A 20,721-nucleotide genomic window follows, 5' to 3' on the forward strand; every position below is an offset into this window, starting at 1 on the left:
CATATGGTAAATATGGTAAATGGACTGCATTTATATAGCACTCACTCACACATTCACACACCTATAGCAGAGGCAACCATGCAAGGGGCCAACCTGCTCATCAGGAGCATTACAGGGGTTACGTTTCTTGCTCAAGGACACTTCGACACACTGCCGGGAGGAGCCAGAATCTAACCAGAAACCTTCCGATTACCAGATGACCGCTTTACCTCCTGAGCCACTGTCGCCCCTATAAATACATGTACATGGCTGTCATGTGTTATATGGGTAGACTATAGGTTGAGGTAGGTAGTTATGATTACTGGATAGTTGATTTAACTTCATGCTGAAGCCATTCTAAAATCAGCTATAAACACGAGCGCGCGTCCCATCTCCGGTCTAGCTGACTGTACCCCTGGCTCTCTTATCATCAGCATTATGAGATAGTAACTAAATAGTAATGCACAGCCACTTAGAAAAGTAACTAATCAGATTACTGGCTTGTAAAAAGTAAGTAAATTAGATTACTATTTACTGAAAAAGTAATCAGATTAGAGTAACTAGTTACTGGCATCACTGGTCTTCACTCCTCTTGATCATATTCTATGCTTTCAGGGAGTGAATGGAGAACGGCGGCGAACATGATTTGTTCCGGTACCCAGTAGCCCATTGGGACCGGTAACATATGCAGTAGATATGTGTGGGCAGCTGAGTCTAGAGCTATAGGCAATGGAGTTCAGAGATTATACGGTATAGGAGTGTGTACCTATTTGTAATAATAACATTACAAGTAAGTATTATAAGTGAATATATTACTTATGGCTACAACATGACGTAGATTATGTATGTTTTTCCTGTACATAATTGAAGTGAGAACGGACTGACAAGAGAGCTATTATACTGCTGCTCCACATCTGAATTTTAAATGATAGTGTTCTGATGTCAATGGTTTGTAATATTGTGCAGACAGGTTTAAGCGGTGTATCAATACATTTATGAAACTGACAAAATGTGTACTGTACATGTCTTTTATACTTCTTAAAATCACCAAACAAATACAACAGAGCCTACATTTATACATTTTATTATTTTACATTTATGTACAAAAAACTGTGACCAATCACTTAATGTGGGTTAAGAGACTGTGACAGTGAATAATTTGAAGGAATTCAGCACTTATTAATAGGGATGTCCCGATCCGATCACGTGATCGGGATCAGGGGCCGATCACGTGATTTTCAGAAGTTCGGGATAAAAAAGAAAAGAAAAATCGGGATTTTTTTTTTTTTTTTTTATTCAACAAACATGACCATGTTCACGTCTTAAACTCATACTGACGTAACAAATGCATTTCCTTTGATTTAATTATACATCAAATGATTTATGTCAAGGATGAGGGACATCCACTAGTTGCAGAACTTGCAGTCACCTGATTTTTACAGACGATGGCACCAATAGGCACCAATTTTCTTTTTTTACTTTTTTTTTTGTATATAAAAAATATTTAAACTTTTTTTTTATCGGTTACTAATGTGAAAAATCGGATCGGGAAAGATCGGTATCGGTAGATACTCAAAATCACATGATTGGGAGCAAAAAAATGTGATCGGGACATCCCTACTTATTAATAGTGAGGACAGCCATGTAAGTTCCAACATAGATATTCAACAGAAAACAATCCTGGGAAAGTACAACACAACTAAAGCCTGCACAAAATGCATTCATCGTGAACCTCGGGGATGTGGTAACATTCATGTGTGCTTCAATAAGGCTAAAAAAACAAATGTCAACAAACATAGGCCACACCAGGCAAGGCAAAAGCAATACTGTTTTCACATTTTCTAACAGAAAGATGATGACAAAGGTGCTCCTTAATAATAATAATAATAATAATAATGTCTGTCTTTCCCTTCATTTGACTTCATATTTTGTCCTGCATGTACCTGCATGTCTGCGTAAATGTGTGTTAGTAAGAACACGCAACTTTAAAGGCCTTTTCTTAGAAGAAATATCAAGATTGAAAATATCTTAAGCAGCCGAAAAAGCCTTTTAGTTCAGTTGCGCCTGCAGCTCTGTCTGCTTAGTGTCAGCATGAAAACAGAGCTCTTCATATAGTAGTGAATGACTCCTATGGGACAGTTACCAAAACCCGGTCCGGAACTAAATAATGAAGCGCCGATTTAACTTTAAAATGGTCCATTGGGATCAAAATAGAAATAATATTTCCTTCAGAATCTACCTGAGGGAGAGTTACAGACTACTGTAGAGTGACAATGGGACGGATGTTCAGGTAGCTGGAAGGAGGTCGAGCAGCGACGCACTCACGCCCACCTCTGACCACAGTATATGGCGAATAGGGAAAGACGGGGATTCTGCACGTTCATATCATTGAGATTCACAGAGGCATGACATAGCATGAAAAGGTCTTTAACACTTTGAGTGCCAGCAGGGGGCGCACGATTTAGCGCTCGAGTGCCAGCGCTGTAGTCAATGGGAGGGCGAGCACATTTGCAAACGCATAAACTATATCTTAAATGATGGCTATGTGTCTAATACGCCCGTCGCTCTTTTTTTCCCCATCCATTTCATTCAGTCCAATCCAATGGGTGCAATACCATCCGGAGAGACGATAGGGGGCGGTATTTTCCCTGTTCGAGCTCAAAGCCAGTCCCAATGGTAACGTGAGGCTAGATTGATGAATGGAAATCGCTAAATAAAAAAAATAAAGATTAAAAACATGATTTCTCGTCGTTGGCATGAAATAACGAGATTTCTCGTGGCTGGCACTCAAAGTGTTAATCGGCGCAGGAGGCATGTCGTGAGGATGCAGGAGGAGGGTTATTTCCAGGGCTTGCTGCTCTGCGACCTGGCACTGTCCTCTGTCTGCCGACTGCGGGCACTGGAGGCACAGCTGCTGGTCATACGGCTGGACATGCGACCTGGAGCATGGGCACACACACACAGAGACACACACACACAGAGACACACACACTGCTATTAAAATAGAGCCTTAACCACCCCACGTTAATTAAGTTACGTGCTGTAAGAGGTATTTCTCCCTCCCTCCCTCCGCTCTGCAGTAAACACAAAATACATGTCTTGGTATCGCATTTCCACTTTATCCAATCAGGAGAGAGAACTCCACACTGCAAAAATAAGAAATACATAGTAGTTTGCTTAATAGTTTTAAGCAAATGTGTCCTAGAAACAAGTAAAATAATCTGCCAGCTAATTTGGCTTGGCAAGATTTCTTGAAATAGGTACAAAGATCTAGGGTTCTCTCTCCTGATTGGATAAGGTGGGAAGGGAGGGTTAATATAAACATGCGCCTCCTGTACGACAGGCGTGATGGTGGTGAAAGGGTTAATATAAACATGCTCCTCTACGACAGGCGTGATGGTGGTGAAAGGGTTAATATAAACATGCTCCTCTACGACAGGCGTGATGGTGGTGAAAGGGTTAATATAAACATGCTCCTCTACGACAGGCGTGATGGTGGTGAAAGGGTTAATATAAACATGCTCCTCTACGACAGGTGTGATGGTGGTGAAAGGGTTAATATAAACATGCTCCTCTGCGACAGGCGTGATGGTGGTGAAAGGGTTAATATAAACATGCTCCTGTACGACAGGCGTGATGGTGGTGAAAGGGTTAATATAAACATGCTCCTCCTGTACGACAGGCGTGATGGTGGTGAAAGGGTTAATATAAACATGCTCCTGTACGACAGGCGTGATGGTGGTGAAAGGGTTAATATAAACATGCGCCTGCTGTACGACAGGCGTGATGGTGGTGAAAGGGTTAATATAAACATGCTCCTGTACGACAGGCGTGATGGTGGTGAAAGGGTTAATATAAACATGCTCCTGTACGACAGGCGTGATGGTGGTGAAAGGGTTAATATAAACATGCTCCTGTACGACAGGCGTGATGGTGGTGAAAGGGTTAATATAAACATGCGCCTGCTGTACGACAGGCGTGATGGTGGTGAAAGGGTTAATATAAACATGCTCCTGTACGACAGGCGTGATGGTGGTGAAAGGGTTAATATAAACATGCTCCTGTACGACAGGCGTGATGGTGGTGAAAGGGTTAATATAAACATGCTCCTGTACGACAGGTGTGATGGTGGTGAAAGGGTTATAAACAACGTCTTACTGCTGCCGTCACTTGGGGCGGACTCCTCCATGAAGTGGCTGATCCTGTCCAGCTCGTCCGGGGAGAACCTCCACTTGCTCTTCACCGCGTGCACTCCCTCGTGCAGCACCTGGCGGGGCATGGAGCGCTTCCTCCCCGACGCCGTGGGAGACGGCAGGCACGAAGCCGGGATGGAGCCGGTCGTCACCCCGTCCGGGAATTTCTGAGCGAGCACCTTGAGACCTGGGGAGGTGGTGGGACAACAGAATAACGGTCAGAATCAGTGAAAAACAAATAAACACTTAAAAGGAACACGCCAACATTTTGGGAAATTAGCTCATAGTCTTCTCCAGAGAGAGACAAGAAGATAGATACCAGTTTCCTCTCTGTGCGTTCAGTAGAAAGCTATCTGGCTGCACGTTAGCCTAGCTTAGCACAATGAATGGAAGCGGACAGTGCCGGTTAGCCTAGGCATTGTCCAACTAACACCTCTCCCGAAGGCTAACCGGCCATGTCCGCTTCCATTCATTCCTTTAAATCGACTACACGGGTAAGTTCAGAATGTTGGACCCCTTTCCCTGTTTTAGATTGGTTGCTTCTTAGGGTTTGTTCTGAATTAGGAAACACGTTTTTCCTTTGATGCTTCCAACACCTGGAATGCCCTCCAACTGACTCTGAAGCTGAAGGTTCTTCCTTCTCTTGCTCCATTTAAAAGTATGATCTCCGACCACCATGTGTCGACTTGTAACTGTCTTAGCTGATTTTCTATAGTTTATTCTTATTTATTGTGCCTATACATGTATGTATGAAATTGCTGAGATAAACCGTGTCTTGTTTTGTAAACTCGTCGTTGCTGTGAATGAGGGTAACCTCAGTGTCTTACGAGTTTAAATAAAGGCTTGAATTTCGTTCTGACCAATAGACCTGTTCGCTGTATACGTCAGACTCCGTGTGCATGTGCATCACCGGGGCAGAAAGGAACGTAATCCTGGTCAGAACAACGGGGCAGAATACAATATATTTGCATTTGTTAGCCATGCTAGCGATAAAGAAAATCGATCCATGCCAAGGCTAGATATGTAAAAGGTGAAAGACTCACACTCGCAGCCATGCTGATTTGGCAAAATGACAAACAGCCGTTTTCGTTTGAAACAACTTTTAGTCAGGAGAGTGTCATGGTTTCTCCATAGAGCCCCATCGTATTTTCGCGCAGGACTGGGTCACGTGACTCAGTTGGTATTGCTGATTGGCTTGAACATGGTATGTTTGTAAACAGCGAACAGGTCTATGATGTAGATCGGTAAGAGTCCTTTCTCAGGACAAGCCATGCCATGTCCAAATGTGACTGAGCTTTTAAAAAGAAAAAAAAAGAAAAAAAAACCTGGATGGAAATGAAAAGGACTCTACCTACCTGTGTATTTATCCTACTGTTTTTACCGATCAAAATGTCAAATGTATTTTTTTTAGTAGAAACCTACTCCACAGAACCTAGTAGAAACCTACTCCACAGTGGAACCAGATTAGGTTTCAGCATTTCTTTCAGGGCTTGTACAGGCTGGAACGTGGCCCCATTGATTTGCATTTGTTTTGTGGCTAACTAGCCAGAGCTCTGGGTGTCCACTGTCCAGGATAACAAACAGCAGGGATTGTGCCGAGAAAAAGCAACTCTACCGAGTCCGACGACAAGATCAATGGCAAGTAGGAAATAGGGCTAGGGGTCCAAAATTCTGAACTTTTGGTAATTTTGTTATTTGTTGAGACAGGAAATAGTACAAGCATTATTGTAGCAATTCCAACGGAGTCTGTCTGTCAAAGACACCAACAAGAGATGTGAGAGCAAAGTCTCTGGCGCACACTATGTTCATTGCTAGAGATAAGAAAGTCTTGAGACAGAGGTATCATTTGACTTGATAAACCAAAAACATAAGTTTGCTAAATTCCATTTCCAAACACGCAAAGCCATTTGGGACAATTAAAACATTTTAATTTTGGGGTATTATTTTCTTGAAAAGTTTGACTCATAGTTAAAACAAAGTCTTTGGAACTTTTTTACCCGTTATGAATCACCTTCTGTTTTTACACGTAAACAAAAACAAAACAGAATTAACTCCTTCTCTGCCACGCATTAGCCTCATCCTGTAGCAGCTACCGCCAGCGCTGTAAACGGTGGGAGTCGCTCACCTTGTTTGCAGGGCTATAACTATTTAAATATTATAGCTATATATGCAATACTTACTTACTTATCCTCTTCGTCCCGGTTGGGGCATAAGGCCGCAATCATACACTGCCACTGAATCCTGTCTCGTGCTTTGGCCTGCGCTTCGTCCCAGGAAAGACCCATCTCCTTCAGCTTCATCATCACTGTCCTTCGCCAGGTGTTCTTTGGTCTACCCCTCTTTCTCTTCCCAACTGGGGTCCATCTCAAGGCAACTTTGGGTAACCTTTCATTGGGCATCCTCAATACATGACCGAGCCATCTTAACCTATGTCTCCTTATCTCAAGGGACATATGCAAGCTGCCTGTCTTCTTAAAGTTCCTCATTCGAGATTCTATTTGGCCAAAAGATGTTGCAGATCCTACGTAAGCAGCTATTGTGGAAGACGTCAACCTTTCTCATATCCTGTTTTGTTACTCTCCAGCACTCAGAGCCATATAGCAGGACAGACTTAACATTGCTGTTGTAGAGCCTGAGTTTGGTTTTAAGGCTATATTGTTTATATATATATATATATATATATATATATATATATATATATGCAATACTATGGCCCATTTGACATCGAGTATCTATCGTTCAAGATGTGAAAAAAGAATCTTTTTTCCATCCATACATTCTCGTTTTATACCGTGGTGAATATAAGTATAGTTTTAAAGTGGTCTAGGATCATTCCATTGGCATTTCGTCCCTATACACGCTACAATTAAAAATTCAAATGCATATGATCGGTATATTATGTTCCATCATCCATGCATGAAAGGGGGGGGGGGGTCGTTTATGATTAATTGATGTCAATAACAGCATTCGTTAGTACAACTGCATACGTTGATCAGGGCGATGGCTATGAGAACAATGGACAACCAAGCTGAAATTAACGTTAGATTGCTCTTACCTGTGGCCGATGAGACTCCAAAAAGAATATTCCAATTATTTAATTGCCATCTGCTAGATCGTATGTCCATTTGGCCCACGTCATAACCCCCAAAATCATAATGATTCTGGCGTCCCGAAGGCGATGCAATGCGATTCAGGTGTATATATTGATCCACGTTACAAGATAACTCCGCCCGGATGACTTTCAATGACGCACAGCCCCACACTCAGACACACAAAGGGAGTGCAACACCGGCCGCATACCACCAGGCGGCGGTATCGGACCGTTGCGATCTCAGACACATTGCCACACAGTCACACAACATACCAGGATGAATTATGAATGGAAATAGCTATCACAATAACGTATATATACGTGGTTGGCGTTCAACTCCTGTTAAAAGGTGCCGTAAGTGGTATTTTCTTAAATTTTTTAATAAGTGGTCTACATTCCAACAGCCATCACTGATACTGTCTGGTCAGTAACATGAGTCTCCCAGTCCTTCCACTCTGCAATAAACAGAAAATACATTTGCTGGTATCCCATTCTCACTTTATCCAACCAGGAGAGATAACTCCACACTGCAAAAATTGTCTGACAAAAATATGAAATAAAAACGAATTTTAAGCAAACATGTGCTTGGAACACGTACAATAATGTACCAGCAAGGTTGGCTTGGCAATATTTCTTGAAATAAGTTAAAAAATATATATCTAGGGTTCTCTCTTCTGATTGGATAAAGTGGGAAGGGATACCAAACAATCTATCTTGTGTTTACTGTAGAGTGGAGGGACTGGGAGACCCATGTTACTGACCAAACACTCTATATCAGCGATGGCTGTTGGAATGTAGAGCTATTTAACATTATTTTAACTAAATAAACACCACTTACAACAGCTTTAAATTGTCACATGCTGTCCAAAGACAGTGTTCCAGCAGAGGGCACCATACTGCAAAAACAGTACTTTGTGCCATTAAAGGTCAAGTGCCAGGATGCACCACACCGGCTCTCTGCTCCACTCTTATCTAAACCAAATGAAGACACATTATGATACACGAGAAGCCATTTCCAGAACCGGAACTTCCTGGGATCTAGGAAGTAAATGAGAGGAGACCTCACCTCCGGATAACATGAAGAGGTTCTCGAATCCTCGCTGGCACATGGTGGTGGCAGCCTGGCTGGCGATCCTCTCGTCCTCGTCGTACACTATGATGATCTTCCCTACAGTGTTTTTCTACACAGCGAGCAGGTTAAGGCCAGACAGACTGATATAAAGAGACACTGCAAATACTTAAGTTTTTAAAAATTATATATTCAGAGTTATATTCATTCAATCTTTATTTAATCTCGAAAGATCGAGAGCAGGCTCTCATTTACAATGACGTCGAGAGGAACAATACAATGATACAAAAACAATATAGAAACAGAAAAGTCAATTAAACCATTCAAATCAATCAAAACAATTACAGACTGAGGTGAAATGGTTGGCCATTATAGATTTAAGTCAAGTCAAGTCAGTTTTATTTATATAGCACATTTACAAATGACTAAAAACAAACCAAAGTGCTTCACATGATAAACTGACCAATGGATACTAAAGTATTGAGTTTAAGGTGCTTTGCAAAACATTCCACGTGTCAGGGGGCACAGAAGCTAAAGGCAGATTTCCCTAATTCAGTCCAAACTCTGGAGACCTTAAGTGTAAAGCCAATCACCAGAGTGAGTGTGATAGGGTCCAGAGTTCCAGTCCAGTAATGAAGTGATCCATGAAGGGTGGAAGATATTGTTTACACCTTTATCTTTTATCATATTTTTATATTCAGATTTCATCTTATTGCCTATATGTATGTCTTTCTACTATTACCCTGCCCATACCTCCCCTTCCCGCATCCCCCATTCTGCTATGATGCACAAATCTCCCCAAGGGGATCAATAAAGGAATATCTTATCTTATCTTATCTTGTCTTATCTTATCTTATCTCATTCTGACTTTGCCTTTGTCTTATACGACGAACAGACACTCAAGAAGAATGGTAAGTGTTTTGAATAGCATTGTGGTGAAGAAGGATACATAATCCAGCACGTCCTTGGTGTAGGGATTCATGGTTCGAGAGAGGCTGGTGATGGGGAAACTTTGTGCTGTGGGGAAGAGAGAAAATATCAAGAAACATCAAAGAACAGACACAAAAATACTGCCCACTGTTGTGTACCGAGGGTTTTCCCTAAACACTGGTATAGGGGCACAGCGCCGCAGGTTTCAACAAGTTCAATTTAAGACTTTCTAAGACCTTTTTAATGCCACTTTAACACATTGTGTGCTAGCCGGATATGACGATTTATCGCTTGGATGCCAGCACGTTAAGCAATGGGAGGACGAGCACATTTGCGAGCGATTAAACTATATCTTAAATTATGGCTATGTGTCTAATACACCCGTCGCTTATCAATGACTTGCTTGCAGTCAACATGTACGAAACGGATTGTTTTTTAATCAGTACATTTCCGTTTTATACCGTTTTGAATACGAGTATAGTTTGAGATTTCTAGAAAGAAAAAATATTCTGCGATAATAGCCATTTACTGGAATACACAAAACACATTGTCATTTTCCGGCTGATTTATGAATAGTTTTCAAATAAACGCTAGATTATCGAGAGTATTTGTGTTCTTATGCACGATACAAAAGCGGGCTGAAAATTCATTTATTCGTGCCGCGCTCAGCGCCTAACGCCACACACACACATTGTGAACGCTGTGAAAAACAACTCTGATTAACCCAAAACTGGTAACATAAGAGTCCTTACCTCAGATCAGATGTTCTGCAAAAAGATGAATCCAATTCCTGATCGCCATTCCAAATATTGATCGCGTTTATTGATCCAACGTTATAGTCCGAAACGCATAATCGAAAGCTGCTCCGAGCCTCCCCAGTGAATCTGGTAACAGACACTGCTTGCCAGAGATGGGGAAACCCTGGACCGGAGTTTTTCTCTGATGCACTTTTTCACTCAATCCAATGATGTGCATTACCATCCGGGAGACGATAGGGGGCAGTATTTGCCCTTTTCAAGCTCAGAGCCATTCCCAATGATAACGTCAGGCTGGACGGATGAAAAATGAATGGATATCGCTAATAAAATAAATAACGATTAAATAACGAGAAATCTCGTTATTGGCAACCAACGCATGGCGAGAAATAACGAGAAATCTCGTTGTTGGCAACCAATGTGTTAATGCCATCTCCCGACAGCCGGGGGCTGCTCCCCCCAAAATTGAATACCTGTGCAAAATAATTTAAAATAAAATAACGAGACAGCACTCATTTATGTTTAGTTTATTTCTAAATTAGAACATAATCGTGCCTTTGCAGAAACAACAGCTTTGAGGATGGTAACATATCCGTCAGTTCACCCAAAACGGACACAAATCTGGCGCAGACGGACACAACATCAACGCTGTCCAACAACCGGACACTGAAAATGTATTAAAAACAAGATGTAGGCGGTCAGACACGACGGCTCAATGTAGCCGCATACCGTTATACAGACACAACAGAGAGGGAGCATCCATCTCCGCTGAGCACAGTTGTGGTGCTGAAAGGACAGCGCAGACATGGTCTGTTGTGGTGCTGAAAGAACAGCGTAGACTAGACATGGTCTGTTGGAATGGCGGTGATAAGTTTGGAAAAAGCAAATCCATATATGATATGAGAAAATAAATAGGCGGCGGCTGCGTGGTGCAGTGGGCAAGGCGCTCGCCACTAACGCAGGATATGCTGGTATCGAGCCCAGCTCTCGGCGTTGCTACTGGCTTGGCCAGTCATCGTACTAACACACATTGGCAGTGTTAGAGGGTGGGAAAGCCCAAGATGGGTGGTGATTGGACGTTGTGGACAGCGACTCCTACAGGTCGGTTGTTGCGCCTGTACAGCAGAATCAGGAAGTATCGGGGGCAGCGTGAGCCTCCCACGCGTTACTCCTCGCCACTGAGAGATCGCGCTGTTCAGGTGAAAAGATGCGACAGCTGCCTCCTCGTGTACCGGAGGGGACACGTGATGCAAGGCTTGGTCGTCACTGCAGCCGACCAGTGGGAGGCATAGTCTAGCAACGTTCGAGACAGGGGAGGGTAGAATTGAAGGGAGAATTGGCGAGGCGAAATTGGGATGGGAGAAAAAGTGGATAAAAAAAAAAAAAAAATAGGCTATCTGGGAAAATAACCTTACGTTGAGAATTGAGATCCATTTTGTGATGAATTAGGTCTACATCAGAATCTTAATAAAACAATATGAATTGTCAGTAGATGCCTCAGACAAGTCGACTAGCAAAAAACATCCCTAGTCGGTAGTGGAAAAGCGCTATCTGTGCATCCTCTTTAGCCCCACTTCCCAAGTAAAGAGTCAGGGTCCAGGGACCAGGGTTTAGAATTTGTGCATGTCATAATTAGCTACTGTAAGTAAGTATACAAATAACAGTTTTGTTGGTACAGCAAAGATTGGAAGTAACAGTGTTGCCAAAACAAGGATAAAACAGTAGGAGAGGACAGCAGACCTACAGAGTGACGGAGAACAAACAGTAGGAGAGGACAGCAGACCTACAGAGTGACAGAGAACAAACAGTAGGAGAGGACAGCAGACCTACAGAGTGACAAGAGAACAGTGACAGAACAATGGAATTTAAGAATTGAGATTCATGAATTTAAGTATCATTTTTATATTTTTTTTCGTTCCATTTGGGCTGTGGGGGTGCTTAATGTCTGAAGGAGTCGACTGAAGGCTTCTTGTTCTCTGCAAAAGCATGCAATTGGTCCACTGATGGATACATCTTGATATTTGTCTAGTCTAGTGTGTTCATTAGATGGGTGAAATCCTCTTTCAGTGCCTCTGTGCCCGTTTTCTTAGGCAGTTAGCCTCTGGTATGCGTGCCATTAGCGTTAGCCACGCTTCTAGGCCTCTTTTCTTTTGGAAAGAATGATAAAAGAAATTATAATTAAAAGAATTTAAAAATATATATATTTATTATTTTTTATTATTTTTTTGCATTCGACTAAGAGGTTGGCAGTCGACTACGGCTCCTTTCGATCGATTAGTCGACTAATAGGGGTCAGCCCTACCCCGCAGATACCCTGCTATGACAACCAGCTCGACCATGCGTTTCTCTTCTCTTTTTTTGCAGTGAAAGCTTGGGGCCAGCTTAGAAACAGACGCATCATTGTCTACTACGTGAATGCTCTGCCCCTCTGTTCCCCTGTGTGTGTGTTTTACACACTTATACACTCATGTACTTAAATACATATTATTTGGAATTACTTTTTAATTATTATTAAATTATTTGGAGCTTACCCTTGTGTTTGCTATTCTATTGAAATTATGGTTTTAAGTTGCCACAGCGCCCCTGCGGACCACCCGCTAGTCTTTTAAGGGAAACTCACCAGCCAACAGTAACTGAAGTGAGACATAAATATTAGGGGTGGGACGATATGAGTAACTCATGATACAATACTGATATTTGGCCCTCGCTAGCTATAATATCACGATATGCGATATCTGCGATAGTGAATATATGGCAAGGAATTTCCTCTACGATACATCACGATATCTGTGTAGCTGAAGAAGAGAAAATAACCATAAAAAGGCTAAAAGCAAGACTCAAGACTTTAGCGTGCATCACAAACTGGCCAATAAAATTGTACATGAAACAATGTGCAACAAATTGCATAGGGTCTCTTTAACACACACTGACCACAACTTGATTATAAAAATGAGATTTTCAAACCAAGGCATTGATTTAATATTGGAATGCAAAATCGCACGATATATTCCTGTATCGACCCCCACCCCACTCCTATAATAATAAATATACTATATGATTTGTCCGGGTCACAAGAAGTTCCAATGTAATCAATGCAGGAGTTGTGTGATGTTTCCTTGGGTAATGTTGCCCCAGAGTTGTCCAGTGTATATGTCCCCTACGCTGGGGACGCCCGAGAGCACCGCAAAGTGTCAATTATCATGCAAACAGGAGCCTGGCTGTTCACACCAGAAGTAGGGATGTGCAAGGATATCCGATTACCCGGCTAGCCAGTTAACCGGTCGTTTTAAATGAACCAGAATATCCTTAACAATTCAATGGTAATTAAATATATATATATATATATATATATATATATATATATATATATATATACACATATGATTGTGTATTCATTTTATAGGGTGAATGTGTAGAAATGTTAAATAAAGGAACAGATAACATAGTAATAAGTGAATGATCGAGGACTATTTCTCCAGGACCATTTCCTGCTTGCTGCCAGTGCCAAGAAATAGCTGAGGCAAAATGAAAATAATGAGAACCTCACACACACACACTGAGAGAAAGAAAGAGAGAGTGAGAGACAGGTTTTCATATTTAACAATGAGAGAGGGGGGCGAGAACGTTTTTTATGTGTTAACGAGAGAGAGAGAGAGAGAGAGAGAGAGAGAGAGAGAGAGAGAGAGAGGACCCGACTTGTGATCCTATATCACACCCTAGAACAGTATCCGCCCAGTCCATTAGAACACTACCAACATTGTTACATACACTCTACAATCTAAACACTAAAACACACACACCAATTACCTAGTATTCAGGTATGTAGTCTTTAATGAGTCTCTCATTAATCCCCCACCCCTCCTTTGTCTCTCTTCTCTCTTATTTATCTCTCTCTGCTGTTTTTAGTCTGCAGGGTGAAGTTACCCCTCTGGTCTAGGATCAGCTTTCCATCCCCAGATCATAACCTTTATGAAATCCTCATTACCGTCCGTCCCATCATGTACGGTAACATGTACTGACCCAGGGCTTACTGTGACAGGGAGAACTGTGAAACCTGCTGTGGCTGGTACAGTACATCATGTCTATCCCACTACTCGGATCGTTAGCGGTTAGCCGAGAGCCACTAGGAATGTCTGATCACTAAGTGTGTCCGACTCTCACCTAAACTGCACGGACTACAACGTATGATGTATGACGTACTGTATATCATGCCAGTTAGGGTACCTTATGTATAATGCACCTATGTATACTTTACTTACTCATAGTATATATATTCAGATTCTAAGTGTTATTCACCATATATTGTAATGTATAATATAACTAATAGGGCATACAGACCCTCATCTGCACCTTTGATCACACAGTACTGCCTACTTGCTCATACATACAGGTATATTCAGAGTTAGCGATTATTGTTTACACTGCTTATTTTTACTTTTTCTACTGTACTATAATTTTATTGCCTATATTTATGTCTTCCACTAATAATAACAATAATAATAATAAATTGTATTTGTATTGCACTTTTCGTTTCACTAGGATCCCAAAGTGCTACAGGGTTAAAACAGTTAAAAATGTTTAATAATTATTAATAATAGAATAAAATACAGAATAAAAATAAAATAAAACATAGTTAAAAAAAACTATTATTGCTACTATTACCCTGCCCACCTGTACCTCCCAGCCCCCCACCCCCATGCTGCTATGATGCCATTTTTGCTCAAGGGGATCAATAAAGGAATATCTTATCATCACCCAGTCTTCTTTTTATATATATATATATATATATATATATATATATATATATATTTTTAAATCACAACTACTTTGGCAGCCGCTCGTAGTAGTAGTGGTAGTTAGATGCCGCGTTCCAGTTCCTACCGCTGATGATGTGGCACTGGTCATACAGGTCTCTGTCCCGTACGTCCAGCAGCAGGTAGGGGCAGTCGGGGTAGGGGACGTCGTCCAACCGGGGACTGGACTCCGGCGTCACACTCGCCAACCTCGGACCGTTCCTGTCCAGGTCCAGCTCTCCCACGCCACTTATAACACTGTGAGGGGGTCAAAGGTCACATGGTCAAAAATCATACACCTTTTTTCAAACTTGACAACATAAACATTAATCCAAGTTTATCTCCTGTTGCAGTGTTTGCCACAATATCACAGGAAATAAACTTGGGGCCCAAGCTGTTCCCTATAGCAACTCTCGGTTCCACCGAAAGAGTCTATAACTGAAATGTTTAACAATAGTTCTGATCTAGTGCTTTGCTTAACCCTCTCACTACCACACTACCAAATGGTTAACCCTTTCACTGCGACAATACAGAAGGTTAACCCTTTCACTGCCACGCGGCAAAGGGTTGACCCTTACACTACCACACTACAGACGGTTAACCCTTTCACTACCACACTACAGACGGTTATAAGGGCACCCCGGGCAGTAGTTGTTAGGGGAGGGGATCCTCGCCGTTGGTTTTTCGCAGCTGGTATTGAAGGGTGCAGTTTATAGTTTTCCATGTAGTTCCATTTCGCCAGGTTGGGTCGCCGATCTGTGTTTTACTTCCTCAACGACTCCCAGTTTTTGGTTAACTGTGTAAAAGGCAATACATGTGAAGAAAGCTCAGCTCCTTGGCTTCCAGACGGCGCTTAGCTTTTGTCGATAGCGCCGCAAATACGCAAAAAGAGTTACGGTACCGAGAAGCAGCCGTTTGTATTCGGGCCCCTGGGAGGGAGGGGCCCCGTAAGGTTTAAAAGGGTTCTAATGAAAGGATCTGCAACATCGCTTCCCCCCTCAGTCCTGCAGCAGTCGCTGCCGCTTTCAATGCGACTCGCTTTGCTTTCCACCACCAGGAAGCACGTCTCACAACAAGGAGGCCGCGGCGACTCGGGAGACGAGAACCACAGGGGACAGGGCCGTGGAATTGAGCCCAAACAGGCCGGTAGAACAACACCACTTTCCCCATGTGTAGCGTCATGCCCCCTGGCCCTCTACACCTCCGTTAAGTGAAGGTGATCACCACTCTGCCACTAGAGAGGCCTTGGGCTAGGAGCCCCTAGACAGATAGGGTTACACTCCTGGGTTCCTGTAGGGGGTAAAGAGGGGGGGTGTTGTGCGTGTGTGGTGTGTGGAAGGGCTGCTAACCGATGGAGGGGGGGGGGGGGGGGGGGTATCGTGTTACAGGTGTGCTCGGGGGTTACGGCTCGTGGTTGTTGTCCGATGTGTACGACAGCGAGGGCGATCGTGTGTCCGCGTGTGTGTGCCGCGCTTCTGTGAGTAAATGTGATACGGCACGGGAGGGGGGGGAGGAGATACTTTATATATTAGTCATTATGCACAGAGCGGTGAAACCGGACACCACGCGCCGTCACCCCGTTAATGTGAGAGGATATTGTGGGAGCGCGTGCGGTGAAAGAGAGAGGAGGAATTATCGCTCGTCACCGCCGTATGCAAGTGGTATTTTAGGGTTATTTGGGGTTTGTGCAGAGAGGCGGTACATCTGCAGGGTGGACCTCGGGGAGTGGCTGGAGGTGTTACCTCTGCAGGGTGGACCTCGGGGAGTGGCTGGAGGTGTTACCTCTGCAGGGTGGACCTCGGGGAGTGGCTGGGGGCGTTACCTCTGCAGGGTGGACCTCGGGGAGTGGCTGGGGGCGTTACCTCTGCAGGGTGGACCTCGGGGAGTGGCTGGAGGTGTTACCTCTGCAGGGTGGACCTTGGGGAGTGGCTGGAGGTGTTACCTCTGCAGGGTGGACCTCGGGGAGTGGCTGGGGGCGGTACCTCTGCAGGGTGGACCTCGGGGAGTGGCTGGGGGTGTTACCTCTGCAGGGTGGACCTCGGGGAGTGGCTGGGGGCGTTACCTCTGCAGGGTGGATCTCGGGGAGTGGCTGGGGGCGTTGCCCACTTCACTGCAGCCTTCCAGGAGGCGTGGCGGCGTGGGGGTGGTGTCGTCCTGCTCCAACAGATCCTCCATCTCCACCTCGGACAGCACGGACAGAGTGCCTGGAGACAGCGGTAGAAGATGAATAAATACAAGAACAGATTGCCTTCTTAACGACCTGATTCCGTGACTCGTTGGGCCTCGTCTATCAAACAAAACACACCAACATGTGTACAGAGAGCATATGAAATATACATTTAGAATATATGTTATATACCCTTGGATGTTTACAGAGTTAAAGAGAACCGCTACAGTACACAGACCTTCTCAATAACTTCACACAGATAACATATATATTGTGATAATGATATTTCTTTTTCTCCATTACCTTCAGGACTCGGCGATTCTCCATCGTCTGAAACCGACGCTACCTGGAGTACCTGGTGTGAAAGGGGGTGGGGGTATGAAAAGGGGGTTGAAATAGGGAACAAGTGTATAAGTGAAGGGAACGAGACAGCTAAGCCAGATGAATGTTCCATCGGTCAGTTGGGCGGAAGTGCAACATGCGAACGGACTTATCTATAATTAAATAGCGTAAACTAATCGTGCTTCAGGAAGTGATTTGTAAAATGTCTGGACTTGCAACTGGACTAGATAAAAGCCTTGCAGGATAAGTCAGCATTGTGATAATGAAACAATTTAAACCTTATCGGTCTTACCAGCTGTGCAAACGTCATGACTTTTAGTCGTTTGAAGAGTTCATCTTTCCGGTACCTGTAATCTAGCAAAGGGAGCAAATATTGAAATTCACCCTTAAGGGGAGACCACCGCCACCTAGATAGGGGGGGGGGGGGGGGAATTAAGGATGAAATCATTTGCAAACATCTTAATTGTTTAGAATAGTAAAAAAAAAGAAAAAAATTATTACAATTTTAGGTGGGTGGTCTCCCCTTAGGACCAGAGAACCCTCCGAACATTGAGCCGAGTATGACTTCAGATGTCAGACCATCGTCGAGCCCGTCGTCAGTGAACTCAATCCTCCCATCAGTCTCACCTGCTGGGTCTTGCAGGTCGTTCTGTTGCTCATCCTCGTCCAGAACTAACATGTCACTGCAACTCAGCTCAACACCATCTGTTTCTATACTACCTCCCAGGCCAACCGTAGTTCATGACCCCGGCTACCACCTCGCCCTTTCATCCTCTCTCCCGACAAATTCTCCTATTGGCACCTCAACAGTGTAGGCTAATAAGATTCCACACCCCCTGCCCCCAATAGATAGAATCGTGGGCGATGGTACAATTGGCCATTTTGGTATCGGGGCGATACGAGTGAAGGGAACGCTGTTGCTTATCCTTGATAGGTCGTCTGGCAATACGGAGGTTCCCAGTTCGATTCCCGCTCATTCGCGGGAGCCGACCCGGTCACTAGGTGGGGAAAACACCAGTGGGCCAGCACCTCTCCGGTGTTCCTCTCAAAGAGCACGGCGGCCGACGACGACAAGGAGAAACCCATGAGATGTTTGGAACAAAACAGAGTGCCTGGTTTGGCCAGCGCTAATTTGAGTGCGTTACCGATAGTCACTGTGCACTGTACTGTAGAGAAAAGGATGCTCCCTCCCTCTTGATTTGGTGACATGGACTGAGGGACAGAAATGAATGGCTGTGGTAGACCAGCGTGATGTCATCGAGACCGACTGAAACGGTATTCTTTGTTGATTATTAGACCATCTGATCAACCTTTTGCCCCGGGAGTGGAGAATGGAACACATAGCCTACAAGCAAAGCAGGTGTGGACATAAAAAACGCTGTCCCCCCTGGATTGACCTCCATTCCAACAGTGCGCTGCACACCGAGCATATGTTCTGCCACAGTGTTTTTATTCAAACTGGCGAGAGTTTATGTTGATGTTCGAGACTGCAGTGTGAAATGTATGAAAAAAAACAGTCACGTCAAACCTGGAGGCTGCTAACAAGTGTTTCCCATAGATGCTTAGATAGGGGCTTCAAGGCTATCCTTGCAAAAACCACCCACTTCAAGGACAGCTACTTTCCAACAGCTCCCTTAACCCCCCCCCCCCCTCCCCCCTTACACTAACCAAGCTCCTGACCAGATGGACTAGTCTCTTCCGTGTGTTATGTTGTGTTGAGTCGTGCTGTGCTGTATTTGTGTAATTATTGCTGGGAAGGGGGGGGGGGGTACATGTTCCTGTTTTATGTATATCCAGAGCTTTCAAACACTCTGAACCGAACACAAATACCACCAACCTGGTGGTTTTCAGTCAGAGGATGCAATCGCTCATTTGTGAAAGTGATGTTTTTTTGGTCAAAATGTTTGGCTCTTTTGGGTTTTTAATACATTTTCCTAAAAGGATGTCTGGCCTTCCATAACAAAGACCCTTCACCAACTCCCCACATAGCTTATAGAAAAGCTAGACAAATCGAAGTATCTACTATTATTATCATTATCTGCATGTCTTACTGATCAAGTCTATGGATATCAATATAGTTAAATACCACTTTACAATAGACGTATTCCAGTGCATTAACCTGTGTACCTCTGGAGGCAATACTCTCAAAGACATGGTTTGACAACACTTGATGATTTTCCATGACAACGTATAGCTGGCTTAATATTAGGGCTGGAGATATTCAGTGTCTTGTTACTAGAAAGCCTTCGTTCCCCTATTTCCAACCGTATCTGAAACCTAAAATGTATCTGGAGGAGTCAATGGTGACCGAACAAATCTAGAGCATGCAAGACACCTTTCTGTCAACATGTTATTGTATGGATTTAGGACATCTATATGTGGTGGTCCTGTCTGACATTGTGGTAGACCAGACCACCACAAGGAAACACTGGGAGCTGGGAAACACACTGCATCTTTCTGCTCCTCTGCTCTCCTGCAGTCAAACATCACAACCATCTTGTTGTTCACTGTTCAGATGGACTTACTTTTTTTTATCTCCTCCAGCCTTTCCATATATTTCGTTAGACTGCATCCTATCAAAGTAGAAGAAAAATAATAATGTAAAGGACAGAGACACGTCTTTCTGTGACAACCTATTTTTACATAACGTTAGACCTAGACGTCGCAGTGTAGGTAAGAGGACAAGTTACCTGTGTCCAGTCTCGTTTTGACATGTTGATATTTGGGGTTCTGGGGTATCCTTTTTTTCAGGTACTAGAAGAAAGACAATGTGAAATTGACTCGGCTACCTAGCTAGTGTGTAACTAAGGTTAGCGTGAATTAGTTAACCTGTCAGCTAGCGTAAACGTAACCTAACATTATCAAGTCGATGATCATCCTTGTAAAGTTAATGATTATTTGTAAAAAAAAATATATATATATATAACATTATTAGGTAAGGCCTGCTATGTTTGCAAACCGCGCTGACGTTTTAGCTAGGTGAAAAGTGAAGTAATCATGTCAGATATTTACCTCTGTATTTCCAAGGCTCCGGCTGGACGACGCCATATTTTTTCAAAATGAACACTACTAACCAAACAACATCAATTATTTCCAAGTTTAACAAACTCGGCGCTGATTGAGCCGAACACTTTCATAGCCCAATCAGCGGCGCTAATACTGCACTGGTGCCTGTCCTCGCAACCGTTTGATGTCAGCTGCTGCTAGTTGCTTAGCAGCGGAAGACGCTTGGCTCCTCCCCCAGCCATCGGGCTTTGATTTGATTTGTATTTGTCTCGAACATAGAAACATAAAACAAAGTTTAAAAAACAAAAAGGTAAATAGTCAAAGACTATTTCCATACAATAAGTGTTCGAGAAGGAACAGGGGGAAGTAAAACAACTTACCAAGCGCTGCCCTTCC

General features: G+C 43.5%; 1 protein-coding gene across 1 annotated transcript; it reads right to left on the minus strand.

The window, feature by feature from the left end:
* Positions 1–1,107: 1,107 nt before the first annotated feature.
* cep41 (centrosomal protein 41) lies at positions 1,108–20,369 on the minus strand. The gene is made up of 11 exons (XM_084334784.1): positions 20,332–20,369; positions 20,010–20,073; positions 19,845–19,892; positions 17,612–17,673; positions 17,281–17,332; positions 16,873–17,014; positions 14,899–15,068; positions 9,282–9,349; positions 8,330–8,444; positions 4,138–4,359; positions 1,108–2,918 (listed from the first exon to the last, which is right to left on the minus strand). The coding sequence occupies exons 1-11, from the start codon at positions 20,365–20,367 to the stop codon at positions 2,818–2,820; spliced, it is 1,080 nt and encodes a 359-aa protein (XP_084190910.1). The 5' UTR covers positions 20,368–20,369; the 3' UTR covers positions 1,108–2,817.
* Between the last annotated feature and the right edge of the window lie 352 nt (positions 20,370–20,721).

This window comes from Notolepis coatsorum, assembly GCF_963971535.1.
Source record: "Notolepis coatsorum genome assembly, chromosome: 18".
Classification (NCBI taxonomy): domain Eukaryota; kingdom Metazoa; phylum Chordata; class Actinopteri; order Aulopiformes; family Paralepididae; genus Notolepis; species Notolepis coatsorum.

Coding starts and splice junctions, on each gene's coding strand:
- cep41 (XM_084334784.1), bottom strand. CDS start 20,367: ATGGCGTCGTCCAGCCGGAGCCTTGGAAATACAGAG. Junction 20,074..20,331: donor GGAGCCTTGGAAATACAGAG/GTAAATATCTGA, acceptor TCTTTCTTCTAG/TACCTGAAAAAAAGGATACC. Junction 17,015..17,280: donor AGAATCGCCGAGTCCTGAAG/GTAATGGAGAAA, acceptor CGCTGTCTCCAG/GCACTCTGTCCGTGCTGTCC.